The following is a 15,998-nucleotide window of genomic DNA, read 5'->3' on the forward strand; positions in this document are numbered from 1 at the left end:
GATGCAGTCTCCAAGCAGAGATCATGGAAGGGACATACAGGTGAGCAAGGGCAGGGCAGGTCATATCATCATTAAACATTGCTACTGGACAACACATTATGAAGGGAAGGATGGTTCCTTTCACCTGTTTTGGTCCTAGAGCTGCAGATTGCTTCTGGATGCATCAAATAAATGAAGGAGGAGAATAGATGAAACAACTCTCCAGACTCCAGGGTAAGGCTCTCTCATGCTCAGGAAGGTGCATCAGAGAGAGCTTGAAGAACACCTGGCCTCTAGTCTTAGTCAGGCAAGACTGGAGAAAATTGTGACCTCAAAAGGCAGAATGCTGTTGTACCCCTTGGAGGGTGACTGAGATACAAGTAAAAATGGCAAGGGGGCTGACAGGTAAAGGGCATCAAGTTAGTTTGATTAGATCTAAGGATAACAGAAGAAGAGGGGGTGTGCTAAGAGGGTTTGTGAAAGAGTGTGCTCAAGCACTTTCAGCAGTGTGTTCACAGAGGGCAACATAAGAGGAGGGAAGGGAAGGATGGGGCAGATTAACTATTCATCCCACATGGCCTGCTGAACATTGGTTTAGCTGCCCTTAGACAGCAAGGTCTACTCTGAATTGTTAAACCAATCACAAGGGAAGAAGCTGACACTTTTTAAAGGCTTCTACTTATTAAAAAAAAAAAAAAAGAAAAAGAAAAAGAAAAAGAAAACAGTGGAAAATCACAAAGAACCAGGCTGACTACAAAGAAGAGATGTGAGAAGGCCTACTCTTTGGGAAAGGCAGAAAGGTCAAGGCCGTGGTGCAGAGCACAGATTTTCATAGGATTTTTTGACATAACTTAAGAAAATACTATGCTAAATGAGATGGGCTCTCTGGTAATGGAAAGGATAATTAAAGAAAACTTTTGGTGATGTAAAAAAAGATTATCAATAAAAATTAATTTTTTAAATATAGCATCATGGGGAAGCGAGGTGCCTCCGTGGATAGAGAATAAGGGCTCAAGACAGGAGGTCCTGGGTCCAAATTTGACCTTAAGACACTTCCAAGCTATGTGACTGAGAAAGTGACTTAACCACAACTGCCTAGCCCTTATTGACCTAAGACAAAAGGGAAGATTTTTTTCTTAATATACATATGTAGCCTCAAGTACCTTATTCCAAGAAAGTACCAGCGAGGACCTCAGACAATCTAATGGCCCAATCTCTGACCCCCATATGTATGGATGCGAGGATGCTTGACTTGGTTATACATAACTTGGCAGCAACGATATCAACACCCAGGAGGTGCTTACATACAGACAGGCATACCAGGGCACAAAGCAATGAAAAAGCAACTGGGGGGGGGGGGGGGGGTAGGGTAGGGAAGGGAACCGCACACACGCACAAACTTACTCATGGCATTCAGGGGACGCATGCCCTGGGCTGGCTGCCCCGGCTGCTGATTCTTCACTGGAGCTTGTGGCTGTGTCTGCATCTGGTTTCCTTGATAGGTTAGGCCGAGAGCTGCATATGCCCGCTCTATGGAGCTGGGATCAATCTGACTGGGAGGGTTTAGGCTGGGGGTCGTTTGCTGACCCACCCCTACAGAACCAGCATTTCCAAGACCCACTGAAGCACCAGTCAATATTGCTGGGGAAGAAGCAGAACATGTTAAAACAGCAAAAGAAATAATACCCAGGCTAAATAAATAGCCAGTCTATTCCACTTCTGACTCCTTCCAAAGGAACAAAACACGTGCCAACCCTCCCTCCAAAAAAAAAAAAAAAAAAAGGAGCAGTAAGAGAGGGTGGGTCAATAATGAACTGATGAAGGGTAAGAAGAAACAGGCCTCTGGTTACAGGCCAAAATGACTTTTACCAGTAGAGCACACTTAACAAGTGACTAAGACCCTTAAGGTTGTGTGTGTGTGTGTGTGTGTGTGTGTGTGTGTGTGTGTGTACACGTACACACATGAGTGCATGGGCACAATCACACACAAGAGCACTGAGAGGAAGCTAAGCACTAACAAGTAGGACACTGAGGCTGGCAAACAGAAGTTCTAGGATCTGCTATTAAGTGTCAGGGCAAAGACTGGAACCCAGGTCTTCCTGGCTCCAAGCCCAGTTTTCAATCTATTCTTGTCATGTTGTCTCACAGATTAAAAAAAGAAAATATAAGTGTTATAGAGTGATAACAAGAGACCTACTGCTTAACTGTGTTTTAAAATGGTCAAAGGCCTTCTTATGAATGAATGACACGACAAACAAAACCATGAGCACCCATGGGGATTCGGAAGCCAATCTACAGAGTAAACGGGATAATTTTAAAAATGAGCTTGCTTTGGAAGGGACAATTATTTTTCTCCTCAGACCTTAAATGTCTACTGGACCAAAAATATTCTGTTAACTCAAACAAAGGTAGATTTACCAGGATTTGGACATCTCATACCAGGCAGCAGGGGTAAAACAAACCCTTGGTGTACGTAAAATTTAAATATTTAAAAAGAAAGTTATCCTGTCCTGTTCAACAGCCCATTCTGTATTTTCCAATTTTACAGAACATTTAACCCTGGGAAAACACAAGGATTCTGAATTTTATTTCTTCAAGTGGGCCTCTTTCTAGCGCCAACAAGAATGAGCCACTTTGGAGTGCTCAAAAATACCGAAGTGGAGAGCTGAAACCTAGGAATGAAGACACCTTCCTTTCTTCAACTGCATACGAGAGCTCACAATTCAACATCTGGCCTCCTGAATTCCAAGGGAAGAGTTCACCCAAAACTGTATACAGTAATGAACAAAAGCAATGAGACTGATGGCTTACATTGTTGGTTTCTTTTATCCCCAGCATTTTTGAGGGGCAAACACACAGGACAGTCATGCCTCGTGCAATTCTTCCAGTGTGAGATGATTTGTCTTGAAGAAGCACAATGTGCCACTAAAGGGAAAAAGGGGGAAGGGGGGAAGATTTTGTTTTTAAATAAAAAATGTCTCCTGGTCTTTTTGTATAGTAAGTAAGCAAAGATTGTGTCAAGCAATATGGTAACTCATCGTGTCTATAGCCAAGGGTATGTGTCATCTACTCTACAAATATCCAAATCATGTAACCAGTTTAGGCCATTGTTCCAATGAGTCTCCAAACAATCCTGGCTCCACCACCTCCCAAGGGACTCGGTCACACTTGGTTTTCTTCTCTAGCTGAGGAGAAGCAAAAATTGGAAGAGAAGTCCAAGGGCTCCTTCGGCTCCTTGTACTCTAAGGGCAGCATTAGGGCAAAAGCCTGTTGGCCTGGCTGTTAGGACTTCCTATTGCACCTACTGCAGAGGTCTGATTGGGTGAACCTTATAGAAAAGTAGAAGGGGGTGGGGGTGGGGGGTGGGGGGGAAAGCCCCCACAGGTGCTCCAGGTGGTTGTCAGATCAAAACCTCTTTTAGCACTCTAGGGAGGAGACCTTTAGAAGGCTTTCCACGGCCTCAGCCTTCAGGTCTCAACTTTCTCCTCTGATCCTCATCTTCCTGTATTCACTGAGGATATTACCTCAGATGTTCTCCTTCAGGCTGGACCATTGCCCCCACCTTTTCTCCCTCTCTCCATCCTTTATGTGGGTTCAATCTGCAGCCTGCAAACCATTGTTCTAAAGTAAACTGAGGTCCATGATACAGAACTAAATGCTCTGGCTGGACCTAAATCACCAATACTTTCTCTGTAGCTAATTGAGGGTCTCATATCTAATCATACCATTTTCCTAAGAGCCAAAAGAAGTCATATTTCTTTGAATTTCATTTCACCAGAATACACACTAAAAGTTACCTTGCTTTGGCTTACTGTCCTTAGTAAAAGCTAGGCCGGAAAGGCGCCTTATTTCTTAAGAGCCTCTTTCTAACAGTGACAATACACCTCACTGAATACATCTGGACCAAATAACAATCCAGATGGCTGCTGCCACCCCTATTTATTCTCCAAAAGGTATAAGAAGTGATGAAGGGAACCGCTCATTCTGAACCTGATTTTGACCAGTAAGAAATGATTACTGGGGAATCTGAATAATCCAGACAGAAAGACAGAGCCTGATGCCCCGTCCTGGATCTGATAAGTAGAGAGTTCAGACAAGGGAACTTCCTTAAATATTAGGGAGGAAATGGGGGGTCCTGGCTAAAGATGCAGGAAACAGAACCACAGAACCAAGAAAGTGAAAGGTGGCTGAGCAAGTCAAAATGATGATTAACCACTACAATAACCCCAAACCCAAACCCTATAGAACACAATCCACACACGGCCTGCAAAGTTGTTTCCAAGGTGCAGCACTGGGCACTGGTTCTGGGCCTTCAAGGGAGCAATGGCACATTGTGGGGCTTTCACAAAAAAGGGTGGATTTAAAACCCATGTGAGGTAATGAGAGTGTCAAAGAATGGCATCCACACTGACAAATTGGGGAAAGGATGAAATGGTGACAGGAAAGAGCAGAAGAGAAGAATGTGAAGAGCAAGAACTGAGAACAAGAGGCATAGACAACAGCATTCCATTTAATCTGCCTTCATTGGCCTTATTGTGGATGGAGGGAAGAAGGGAGCTGAGAGGGAGAAGCACATGGATTTACCAGTGAAATGAGAGCTGCTTGGCTTATAGACAAGGGCCTCTGAAGGTTCTCAGGCATGGCAGGGGATGAACCAGAGGGCCCTTGAGACACAAGGTCACAATCCCAAGGCCCATGGGGTAGAACAAAACACTATCCCTGTTAAAAACACAACTCCTGAATGCTTTATGGCTCTTCCCTTTCTACTTCTCACCCCTAAGCCTAGTGATCCTTGCTCAAGCATTTGGGGGGCAGGAGGGGCAGCGCCCCAGCACATGGCCCTGGGGTGCTTTTTACCACCTTTCTCTGGGGACATAAAAGTTGTCTCTTCATCCAAGCCCTTCTCAACTACCACGAAGGTCTGTCAAATCCTCTTTTGTTGATTTCTTGCTGCTTCCAAACATGGCCAGGTCTCAAATGTTCCCAACCAGGAAGAGCCTTGTCATCCCCCATCTTTCCCCTCAGTTTGCTCACAACACTTGACACCTAATAACTCAATTCCTCCCTTTGTAATTCTATTTCCAGCCCAATGTCATGAAGGCCTTGAGTGCCAAGTAAATGCATATCAAAAGCCTGGGCCTATGTTCTGGGTACCGTCCAAACTTGTCCCTGAGTAACAGGTACTCACCTCTCATTGCTTACTGGCCATTTCAGGTGAGATATCCCAAATGTATCTCAAATTTGTTTTATGATGACCTATTTCCAACTTCCCAATTGATTACTTCCTAAGACACTGTCATCCTGAACTTCCCGGGTCATGCCCCCCCCCCCACCCCTTTACCCAGCTAGTCACCAACCCTTGTCCTGCCTGGCTTCTGCCAAACTACTCTTCAGCCTACATTCCATCAAAGATCTGCAGTGGCCGCCAGTGGTCTGGTTCACTGCTCCCTCCTAGGCTTCTAAGCTCTCCTTGTCACTTGCTGTGCCCACAGGGCTCTCTTGGGCCGCGGGCAGCACTTGTCTGGCAATTCTCTAAACCATTTCCCATGTCACTGGGCTTATCTTAGTCGTCCCGAGTCTTTCTCACCAGAGGATGTCTCTACTCATGAGGCACAGACAGACACTTCATAAACTCTGAATGAATGAAAGGGCTACTTTGGATGCCTGACCTCATCTATTCCCCACCCCAGATAGAGGCCCAGAAGAGCAGAGGAAGGTGGCATTTTCTAAATGTACTACTGTTCTTGTGGACAAGACCGAAAAGTAGATTACAAGAATTCTGGATAAGCAGACCCAAAGATGGGAGCTAAGGACAAGAGTAAGGTCTCTAGTGGAGGAACATGGTTAGCAATGAAATATATCAGAGATTTGCATGTTGTGGCATGCTGCGGGACTCCAAAAAGAAACAGCAATTATCAAGCTGAAGCTAGAGAAAAGGCTCTCCATTTACTATGAAGCAATAGGTAAAGATATTTATTCCCTGTCATTCTTTAAAGTGGACAAATATGCCTTTCAAATGGAGCTAGCACCAGGCACTAAGGGACTCAGGAAGCAAATTCTGGGCATGGTCTTAAAGGCTATGCATACACTAGATGAGCAGAAGCCCCCCACCCCCCCAGCTAAGGAAATTAGTGAAATGAGAATTAATAAAGAAAAGCCAGATTTTAACAATAAAAAGCAGGAGGGCAGCCAGATGGCTTGGTGGATAGACAGCCAGACCTGGAGATGGATGGACCTGGGCTCAAATCTGGCAGCACACTCCTAGCTGTGTGACTATGGCCTTAGACGGCACTTAAACTCAATTGCTTAGTCCTTTTACTGCTCTTCTGTCTTAGAACCAATAGTATCAATTTTGAAACAGAAAATACAGGCGGAAAACAGAAACAAAAATCACCAGAACTAGACTTGAGAAATGTAGATGGATTGCAAATATGGAAAATAATCGAGTTCTGGTGATAGCACTAAAGGCAAAAAGCCAATCCCCAATATAGGTTATGGTAATACAAATGTAAGGTTCCTCTTTAGCAAAAGCCACCCATTCTACAGAGCAGGAAACTGAAGCTCATAGAGGTAACAGGTCTACCCCAAGTAAGTGGCAGAATTGAGGCCACACCTGACATCTGGTCTTTGCTTCTGGGTGCTGGAGATGGGGGCGGAGTGAGACCAGGATGGTGACACAAGCCTTACGACGTGATGATCCGGGTTCTGAGTGGTTTTGCTTTGTCTAAGAAAAATGGACTAAATCTGAGGTCTCCTTTAACTGCCTAATTCTTTCAACTTAGCTAAAAGTCAACGAAAACCCTACTGCAGCACTGCAAACACCAAAATCTGATCACTGACTAATGCTTTGGATGCCCCAACCAAGAGGTAAAAGGGGGGGAGGGGGGATCAAGAAGGTTAGCTGATTCCTGGTCTGACTAGCGGATGGGATTTCTTTAAAAATGGCCATTTGCTTCTGGTCAAATGTTTACATGAGTCACATTATCTAGCTTTCTGAGCAGAAAGCTAGAGCTCTCACAGCATTATCATACTCAACAGGCCTCTAAGCCAAAACCAAAGATGGCAAATCTGGGAGAATTCTCTTGGCCACGTGGCAGCAAGGTGCTTTGGTCAAAAAGAATCCATTTTGTTGCTGCGAGCATATGGCACCATGGGCATGTTAATCCCCCCTGGGGGATTACAGACATGTTCTATCACACAAGAGTCAGCAATCAAAAAGTGGCTTCTCACATGGAGTCTGTCAAACTAGGGGCCTCACTCTACCCCTCCTGCTTTGACGTGTGCCCATTAACCAACAAATATAGTAACACTCGCTGTCCCCATAGAAGAGGGGCTGAGGTCTCTCCTCAAAGTAGGAGGAGCATGAAGTCATGGAGGTTACATTTAGATAGCAGAGTATGGAAAGGATGACATCTCATTACCACAAAGTTGGAGGCCTTCTCCGAAGACATCACCATCGACGCCCGGTACCCTCCACCCCACCCCAAATGTTACCCTTTTGTAATTTCTCACTACCCACTTTCTCCTGGGTATATCCTGGAAACTGCCACCCTCACTGCCAGCCCTCCCTAATTCCATTTGGAGGTAGACCTTCTCAAATGACCCCAAATACAGCACACCAGTGTAGGCACTGAAAACCCAAGGAGGAAATGCTCGGCCATCAACGTGGCCTTGAAGGAGACTTGACCCCACCTGCCCTACTCTACTCTATCAATTCCTCTGGCTAGAACCTGACTGCCCACTCTACTTACCCTGGCAGGACTTGCCAGCCTGGCAATGTGTCATGTGGTTGAGGACATTCTTCATTGTGCGACAGTGGGGAAGGTTACACTGGCGCACTTCCCCGTTGGCTTGCTCACGCCGCTGACACTTGTGGGCATGCAAGAGAAGAACAAGTTGCTGTTGAATGAGCTTCCTCTTCTCAGGATCAGCTGTGGGGGGTCCAGAACCCATCCCCTGGGGTGCAGAGGGCACCATGCCAGGTGGCTGAACTTGAGGGGCCTGCTGCTGGCCCTTAGAGAGACAAGAGCAGGAGTGGAGTTAGTGTCCGTTCCTTGCATGGATCCCCCTATTTTGCTAACCCTACTGTTGGGATGATGACACCTTCTGGGCCCTCACTCAATAGAATTCCCACTGTGGATTTAATCTGTTACCTACTTTAAAAGGTAAGGGGATTCCCTAGGATGTTAAGGATGAAAAAGTGACCCTCTAAGACTTGTCTGAGAAACTACATTAAAATGGGGCTCTCTGAGGCTAAGGACAAGTGTATGGATAAAAGAAGTAAAAGCAAGCGGAGGTTGTTTCTTTTCTTCATAGCCCACAAAACTTCATCAGAGTGGGATTCCCAAAAAACCTTAAGGATATTCTGCTATGGGAATGAGAGCCAACATGTTTCTTGAAAGTAAACCATTTGGGTGTATTTTGCGCAGCAGGCACATTCTATAATACATCTGAAAAGTTTCATGGTTAGGTTCAGATTAACAGCAGAAAAGATCAAGAGGCCAATCAAGAGTTCTTGAAACCCTCAAACCCTGGAGTGTCCCCAGGAGGGGATGGAGAACCTGAAAGGTTGAGTGCTGCTTAATTTACATAACAATGGGCTCAAAGACCAGAGAAGTAGAAGTCAGTCTACTATTCTGTGCAGGTACTGGGGAATGCCAAAAAAGGGCAAGTAATAATAATAATAATAATAATAACAACAACAATAATAAAAATGGTCCCTGCTCCCAGGGGCTCACACCCTAATAGGGGAGGCAGGCCAGACCTAAGGCCACACAGTTAATTAGTTAGCAGAGCCAGAACCAAGCCCCCAGGCTCACAGCTGCAGTCCAGTCCCACTTCTGTCCAAGAGTGTCTCTTTGTCCTATTAGGCAGGCTTCTAAATGTAATCCGTGGAGGTAGAAAGAAGGCAGAACCCTGACACACTTACATGGGCACAAAGAATAATTATAGTGTAAAAAAACCACACCAACCACACCAAACCAAACCACGGACAGACATTAAGAGTTGGGAACTCTCCCTTAGTGCAACATATCCCATAAGACAAGGGGGATGGGCACATCCCTGTTCTGTACAGGAACAAGGAGAAATGGCACCTATTGGGCAGACATCACTGGTCCTAGGATAGAACAGCCTAGGTTGTTAGCAAGGGAGAGCCAATGTGGTGAGATGGCAGAAGAGAGATCTGGGGTCAAACCCTGACACTTACTAGCCAGATGATCACAGGCTCTGAGAGCCTCAGCTCAGCTGTAAAATGGTGAAAATAGCACTTGTAATACTTGCTTCATAGGTTGAGGGAGCAGGGAGAGAAGGAAGAAGAGGAGAAGGAGGAGGAGGAGGAGGAGATTTTTTATAAACCTTAAAAGTATATATAAAATGGGAGCTGCTACTATCATCTTGCCTTTATTCCTGTAGATATTAACAGAATATAGCATTATTTACTGATTTAACCTGGTACCAAGGCAAGACCCTTGAGGAACAAGGGAGAGGGAGAAGACATTATCATCCCTTCCTAACCCCCCCCTTACCCCCAATCTGGCCCCCTCACCCCCACCCTGGCTCTGGGACACATCACCAAGAGAAGTTTTAAGGACAGAAGGAAAAAAGGCAGAGAAAGGCAAGCTCTGTAGAGTTACACAATTCAACTTCAGACAGCAGAACAGGGAAGTTTGGGGAGAGGAGAGAAGAACATCCATTTCCACCCCCCAACCCCAAAGTTCCAGCCTCTGGAGAGATGACACAGCAAGAACCTTAATCCCAACTTCTCAAAGAACATTACCTACCATGTTAGACATTCCTGCTCCAGGAACTGGCTTTTTGTCCATTGAAAACTGGGGCAAGCTATTGGGTATTCCAGCCTTGTTTTGCATCTGGGGTCCAAGTCCACTGGCTCCAATCTGTTGAGCAGAATTCTGACTATATGGTGACCCATAAGGATTGGGATTGTTCATTATTCCCATCTAATGAAGACAAAACAGAGAGAGAGGCACGATTCACATCAGCACACATGGGCTGTAAATAAGCATCTTTTCTAGAAAATTCCTGATGAATAAAGGCATTTAAGAATGGAAATGGCACTTCTGGACACCTAAGTGGTTGTGATATACACCAAAAGAACCAGACACTAAGACAGAAAGGATTCATGATACTTCTGAAAGAGTTACATGCCAGAGATTTCAAAACAAAATACTATAAAATAGAAATGATTAAGGGGGAAAATTGGCCCACCCATAATTTCAAGGTATCTCTTTTTATGATATACATTCATCAGACAGCTATATGGGCCTTGGAAGACATGTAGGCATCACATCTAAAGGGCCATCTCCAAAGGCCTTATGCATCTCATTTTCTGTTGTTTTCAACTCTATGATAACACGTCCACTTTGTCTAACATTTCTAGGGCCTGGTGGTTCTTTCAGAAAGCAAAGCTCATTCCATTTCCAACTCATTTCTGTGAATGAAGTCTCTGAACACTGTAAACTTCACCATCTGATGAGAACTATAGCTCAGAAGCTATGAAGCAACTTCAGGTGAGCAACTTCAAGTCAGATACTATTTATAGTGCTTGGCCTTGCCCAGAAAAAAAATACACATTGCCTGCCCCTCCGGGGGACTGCAGAAGGCCTAGGTGCTTTGTAGCCATAAGTAAAGAAAAGCACCAAAAGGGCTTTAAGGAATCCTAGATGTCAATCAAGAGGCAGCTGGGGGGCTCAAGTGGATTGAGAGCCAGGTCTAGAGATAAGAAGTCCTAGGTTTAATTCTGACTTTAGAAACTTTCTAGCTGTGTGAACCTGGGCAAGTGCCAATACCTTCATTGCCTACCTCTTACCACTCTTCTTCCTTGGAACCAATACACAGTAGTGATACTAGAAGGTAAGAATAAGAAAAAACATCGAAGATGATTTCTTTTGCAATTTGTTTTTCTGCTCTCACTTATTGGGGAAGAGATCTGGGGGTCAACCTTGGCAGATGTCCCAATGCTCCCTGAACCCAAGCTACCAAGTCATCCGTCTTTTATTTCTTCCTGTAGATATAAATGGACTATAAGATATTTCATCAATTACTCCAAAGCCTTGAGGAACCCATAATCTTTATAACCATTATTACACTACTTTGTAATAATGTTGGGATGAAGATGGGCAGAGAGGTTGTAAACACTGTCTTCTTGTACAATGTGCAGGGAGTAACATATAGGGTTGATGTATAAGGCCAAGGAAAAGATCTCAAGGATTCAAGCAAGGAAAAAGAAGGTTGAGAAGCTTTACTGGGAAACTATTTAGGGACTCCATAGCCCACAATCCCAAGGGCACAGCTGGAGTCTTGCCAAGACCCAGTTTATATCTGAGACCTGCTGGAGGGGGCAAATGGTGACAAGCCTGTCTCTGACTTGATTGTCCTGCTCTCACCAAAAATAGAAAGGAAGAGGGAATAGAAAGGGGCCTCACTAAAAAAGAACCAAAGCCCACATATGTACTGACTGACATTGCTCGACGTGAGGAACTGTCCTTCCCTTCTGATCTTCAAGTGCTAAGGAGGCAATGAACTCCAAAGAGGCTGGGGGTGGGGGAAGAGGTGATCGAAGCAATAAGAACCATACAAAACATGTCAATTAATATCTACTGAAAGAAGAAAGGTTGAAATCTAATTATTATGGCAACTACACACTGAACTGCCATGCCAGGACCCCTGATAGCCCAACCCAGCCATGAAGAACTTGAGAAAGGGAAGGAAGAGTCAGAGCTCGGCTGGCTTTCCACTGCATGAGACACTTTTACATTTAAATCTGCATCATTAGCGTTTTTCTCAATCATAATCTTAAGTCTGAACAATCCATAAAAAATCATTTGTAAATGTTCACAGGCCAGCCAGCACACACAGCAAAGAGCCTCCCATTCCAGCTGATGCTAGTCTTCCTGGGGTCAGACGAATGATGAGCTTGTTGGAGGTCCCCCTAATAGTGAAGAAATTCTACCTTTGTGAAGCGAGGAGTGGAAAAGAAATAGGAAAAAAGTGGAAGAGTTTGTGCATGAAGAAATAACAGGAAGGAATTGAATTCTAAAGCCCAGGAACCCCTGTACAAACTGAGACGAGACCCCAAACCTACCACAAAGATGTCTGAAAGGGATTCAAGTACTTGAAAAGTACCTGAAAAGCCAAAGAAAGGATCACAAATTAGACAGTCTAGGGTAGAGTCTAGACTGGCATCTACACTGTCAGAAAAGCCACTGGTTCTTTGTTTCTCTCCCGTTTCTCTCTCTTCTTCCTGGGTGCTTATGTGCCAGCCACCACACAATGGAGAAGAGCCCATTTAACTGAAAAATCAGCTTCTAGTCCTCCCTGGACTCCTCCCCAAAATGTGGTCTCCCAGAGGGAAGGGAGTTTGTATCTACCTGGTTCCCTACTAAATTTCTAGGAGAGATAATAAACTTCCAAGTGAGCTTTCAGCTATAGAGCTGAATTAAACTGTAGGTCATGGGGATGGCATTGCCTTTTTCACTTACTTCAGGAAGAACAGAAGATGGAAGCTTTCAATGCAAAAGTGGTTATGAGAAGAAGGCTCCTGGGTCTGGAGAATACCTTCCCAACTACAAAAATACTTCCAAGTATTTGCACCCCAAAGAGGAAGTGTCACACTCCAGGTGAGCAGGGTCCCAAATAGCTGTGAATCAACTACTTCTTTCTGATCTCCTGCTATCAAGGAGAATTCTACAATGAAAAAGAAGCTCTTTGCCATCACCCCCTGGCTTCTGACTCTTGGCCAGCACTGGCTAACCTCGATGTGCTACGAGATTCAGTCTATGAATGAGAACACCACCACCTCCACGTCCTCCACAGTTCATAGTTTTGTGCTGATTGTGCTAGAAATTTTTTAAAACATCATTTTCGTTTCAAAATATAGCGCCTTTGTGTCCAGCAAGCCATCCTCTGAGGTAGGACAGTAGATTCCAAGAAGGGACGAGATGCACACTGTTCTCTCCTCTCCTTGGAGCCAAGCCTGATGAAGGTACTCATAGAGCATCTGGATTGGACTTGGTTTGTGGTCACCGGATACACTTTTCCTGTGCTTGCATCAGTTCAGGACTCCTCGGGCTAATGTTCGGTTACATCCATGGGCTCCCATTTGTCTCCCTATGGCTCCCAAATCACAATGGGGCAAAGGCTATCAACATACATCTTTTCAAACTGCCTCTCCCAATGGTGGCTCTAACTAAGCGGCGGCCCACCCTCATCTTTTATCATCCTGGACAGTAGCCTAGGTAAGATGTGCAATTCTCTTTTTCATGGGGCGCTATTTGCGTGTTTTTCATGTCACAAACGTTTGGTGCCCAATTCCTGTCCCTTCTTGGTCTCCTCACTGCATTTCTCTACTTGTACAACACTTTAAAATTTTTATGTGAATGAACTTATTTGTCATTATCTTTGGGGCCTGTGATTGGCTGGCTGGGAGGTCTCTGCCCCCAGCACAAAATAAATTTCCCAGATTATACTATTTTAAATTGTATTTGAAGTGAATATATGGTTGGGGCTCCTGGCTGACTGCCTCTGAGCGGCGCTCCCATTCAGCAGGTTTGGAGGGAAGGAGGAAGGCGGTGCACACATGCATTTCTGCAGGTGTTTGGCCACCTGAGGGGGGCCCCTACTCTACACTTGACCTTCTGAATCTGAAGTCTAACTTTAGCCCCTTTGCTTGCTTTTTGACCTACCCACAAGCACTTAGCTCTCCAGAGTGCAAAGTTATAATCCAGTCCAGTTACTGGAAAAAGCTAAAAAGTGAGGGTGCCTTTGGGATCACTTTTCCTCCTGTCTCCCCAGAGCCTCATGGGCTCTACAAAGCACTTTTATGACGACAGCCTTGAATACTATGTTTTAATGCAGCCATTTTCGAAATGAACGAAAGGGGGTCAGTATGGGAGGTTTTGCTGTAACTAGTAACTTTTGCTTAAAACGGATCCATTTCAATCAAGTAGTGAGGGCTGGGATCAAATCTCTATTTCTAAGCCCATTGAGCACGTCCTGCCAGCCCTCTGGCCCAGTGTTAACTGAAAACACTCCACTGTAGTTAAGACTCCACAGCCTGTGTTTAGGGTTTGCTAACTGGAAGCTGAAAACTCTTCCTTCCTAATATAGATATCCTGACTCCCATCGCTGGCGTACAAGAACTGTGCAAAAGGGACGGGGAAGATGTGGCATGTGGATGTGGCCACCTGTATTGCTACACTAACTTAAGTTGGCCAGCTGGGGTGGAAAAACCAGCATTTCTCAAGAAGTTCAAGCAGCCTGGCAGATACGCCAGCAATTCTCCCCAAATGCCTTGGCCAGGGCACAGAGTCATCACCAAAATGAGGTGCTCCTGGAACTCTTGGGACACCTAGGCTACAGCCTTAGAACTCCACATTTCTGTACCCCAAAATCATCAAGCACAGACTTGACTATTACTGCCACTCCAGCAATGATACGCAAGTTTATATCGTTTTCCAAGAATACCTGCCGAGTCTAATCTTGCTACAAACACACGGTGAACAAACGAAGTCACCCAAGCACTGCATCTGGACAAATGGGACCCTTCCTCACCCCCAATGCTTCTAGCCTGCTGCTGCATGGAGGCAGGATGCAATCAAAGTAAACCAAAGGAAAACACACAAGAAAATCTGTTGCTGCAGGTCATTCGAAGACAGACATCCTGATGGATTGAGGGCAAGAAACCTGAGTTTGAATCCTGCCTGGTCCAGGAAACTTTTCACCCTCTGTAAAATAGCAGTGGGGATCTAATGAGCTAACACATGGAAAGTACTTGGCAATGCTTAAAGAGAAGCTTGGGGAAACTAGATGGCACCGTAGAAAGTGCCAGGCCTGCAGTTAGGAAGACCACAAACACTAGCTATGTGACCCTCGTCAAGTCACTTAACCCTGTTTGCCTTAGTTTCCTTAACTGCAAAAGAGAAGGAAATGGTAAACTATGCCAAGATCTTTGCCCAGAAAACCCCAAATGGGATCACGAAGAGCCAGGCACAAATAAACAATAAAAAAAGAAGCTTGGGTGTCTTAGGTGAAGTGGCACCACAGAAAAATCCCAAGAGAATGTGGCAGGACAACAAGGATGGCCCTACAAGCTTTGAGAAAGACACTCTGGCAGAGAGGAGAGATCTGTGGTGTGGCACACGCACTAGTAGAAGGCCTATACAGTGATCCCTCAACCATCATGGGAGTTACATTCTACAGACCCCCACCATAGGTGAAAATCCATTAAGTACTGCATTTCCATTGTGTACAGCATGGCATTCATCCATAAAATTCCGTGATATAGTAAAAACTCTGCAATATGGAATTAGATTTTTTTTTTTGAACTAACAGAACAAGGAGAAAATTGTACACAGAAACTGATACATCATGGCACAATCAAACAATCCAGGACAATCCTGAGGGATTTGTGAGAAAGAAGCTATGCACATCCACAGAAAGAACTGTGGGAGTGGAAACATAGAAGAAAAACAGATGTTTTTATCACTTATTTATCTGGGTATAGGATAGGAAGTTTGGGTTTTAAAAGATTACAAAAATGAAAAATATAGAAATAGGTATCAATTGATAACACATGTATGATCCAGTGGAATTGTCACCATGTGGGGGTGGAGGGGAGAGAGACAACATGAATCACGTAACCACAGTAAAAATATATTAAAATTTTAAAAATAAAAACAATGAATCTAAATGCTAAAAACTATGCAAATAAATGGAACCCTCAAAAGGCTGAATTTTCCTGTATTACACTCAAAAATTTGAAATACAAATGCAGAAAATTGTGCTTCTTAGAGAATTGTTGGGAGGAAAAAATCAAGTTTACAAGTATGTCTTTGGAAACAGATTGACCTTAAACTGGTCCTGACTATCTAGAATGGAAGGGATGCCAAGGCCTCCAACTACTAGGTCACAGGTAGCCACATACACATGACAACAAGCCTTATTTTAATTCACCTCAGATATAACTAACTCATTAATTTTTTGGATGACAGAAGAGCCAG

The 15,998-nt window shown here is 44.5% G+C and overlaps 1 protein-coding gene across 1 annotated transcript in view; it reads right to left on the reverse strand.

Moving 5' to 3' along the window:
• EP300 (E1A binding protein p300) overlaps positions 1-15,998 on the reverse strand; it is an 87,148-nt gene that overhangs the window by 36,067 nt on the left and 35,083 nt on the right. The window contains exons 3-6 of the mRNA XM_044679307.1: positions 9,762-9,938; positions 7,731-7,992; positions 2,791-2,904; positions 1,384-1,620 (exon numbers count right to left, since the gene is read on the reverse strand). Coding sequence (XP_044535242.1) covers positions 1,384-1,620; positions 2,791-2,904; positions 7,731-7,992; positions 9,762-9,938 — 790 coding nt within the window. The remainder of the gene's footprint in view (positions 1-1,383; positions 1,621-2,790; positions 2,905-7,730; positions 7,993-9,761; positions 9,939-15,998) is intronic.

The sequence above is a fragment of the Gracilinanus agilis genome, chromosome 5 (assembly GCF_016433145.1).
Source record: "Gracilinanus agilis isolate LMUSP501 chromosome 5, AgileGrace, whole genome shotgun sequence".
Taxonomy (NCBI): domain Eukaryota; kingdom Metazoa; phylum Chordata; class Mammalia; order Didelphimorphia; family Didelphidae; genus Gracilinanus; species Gracilinanus agilis.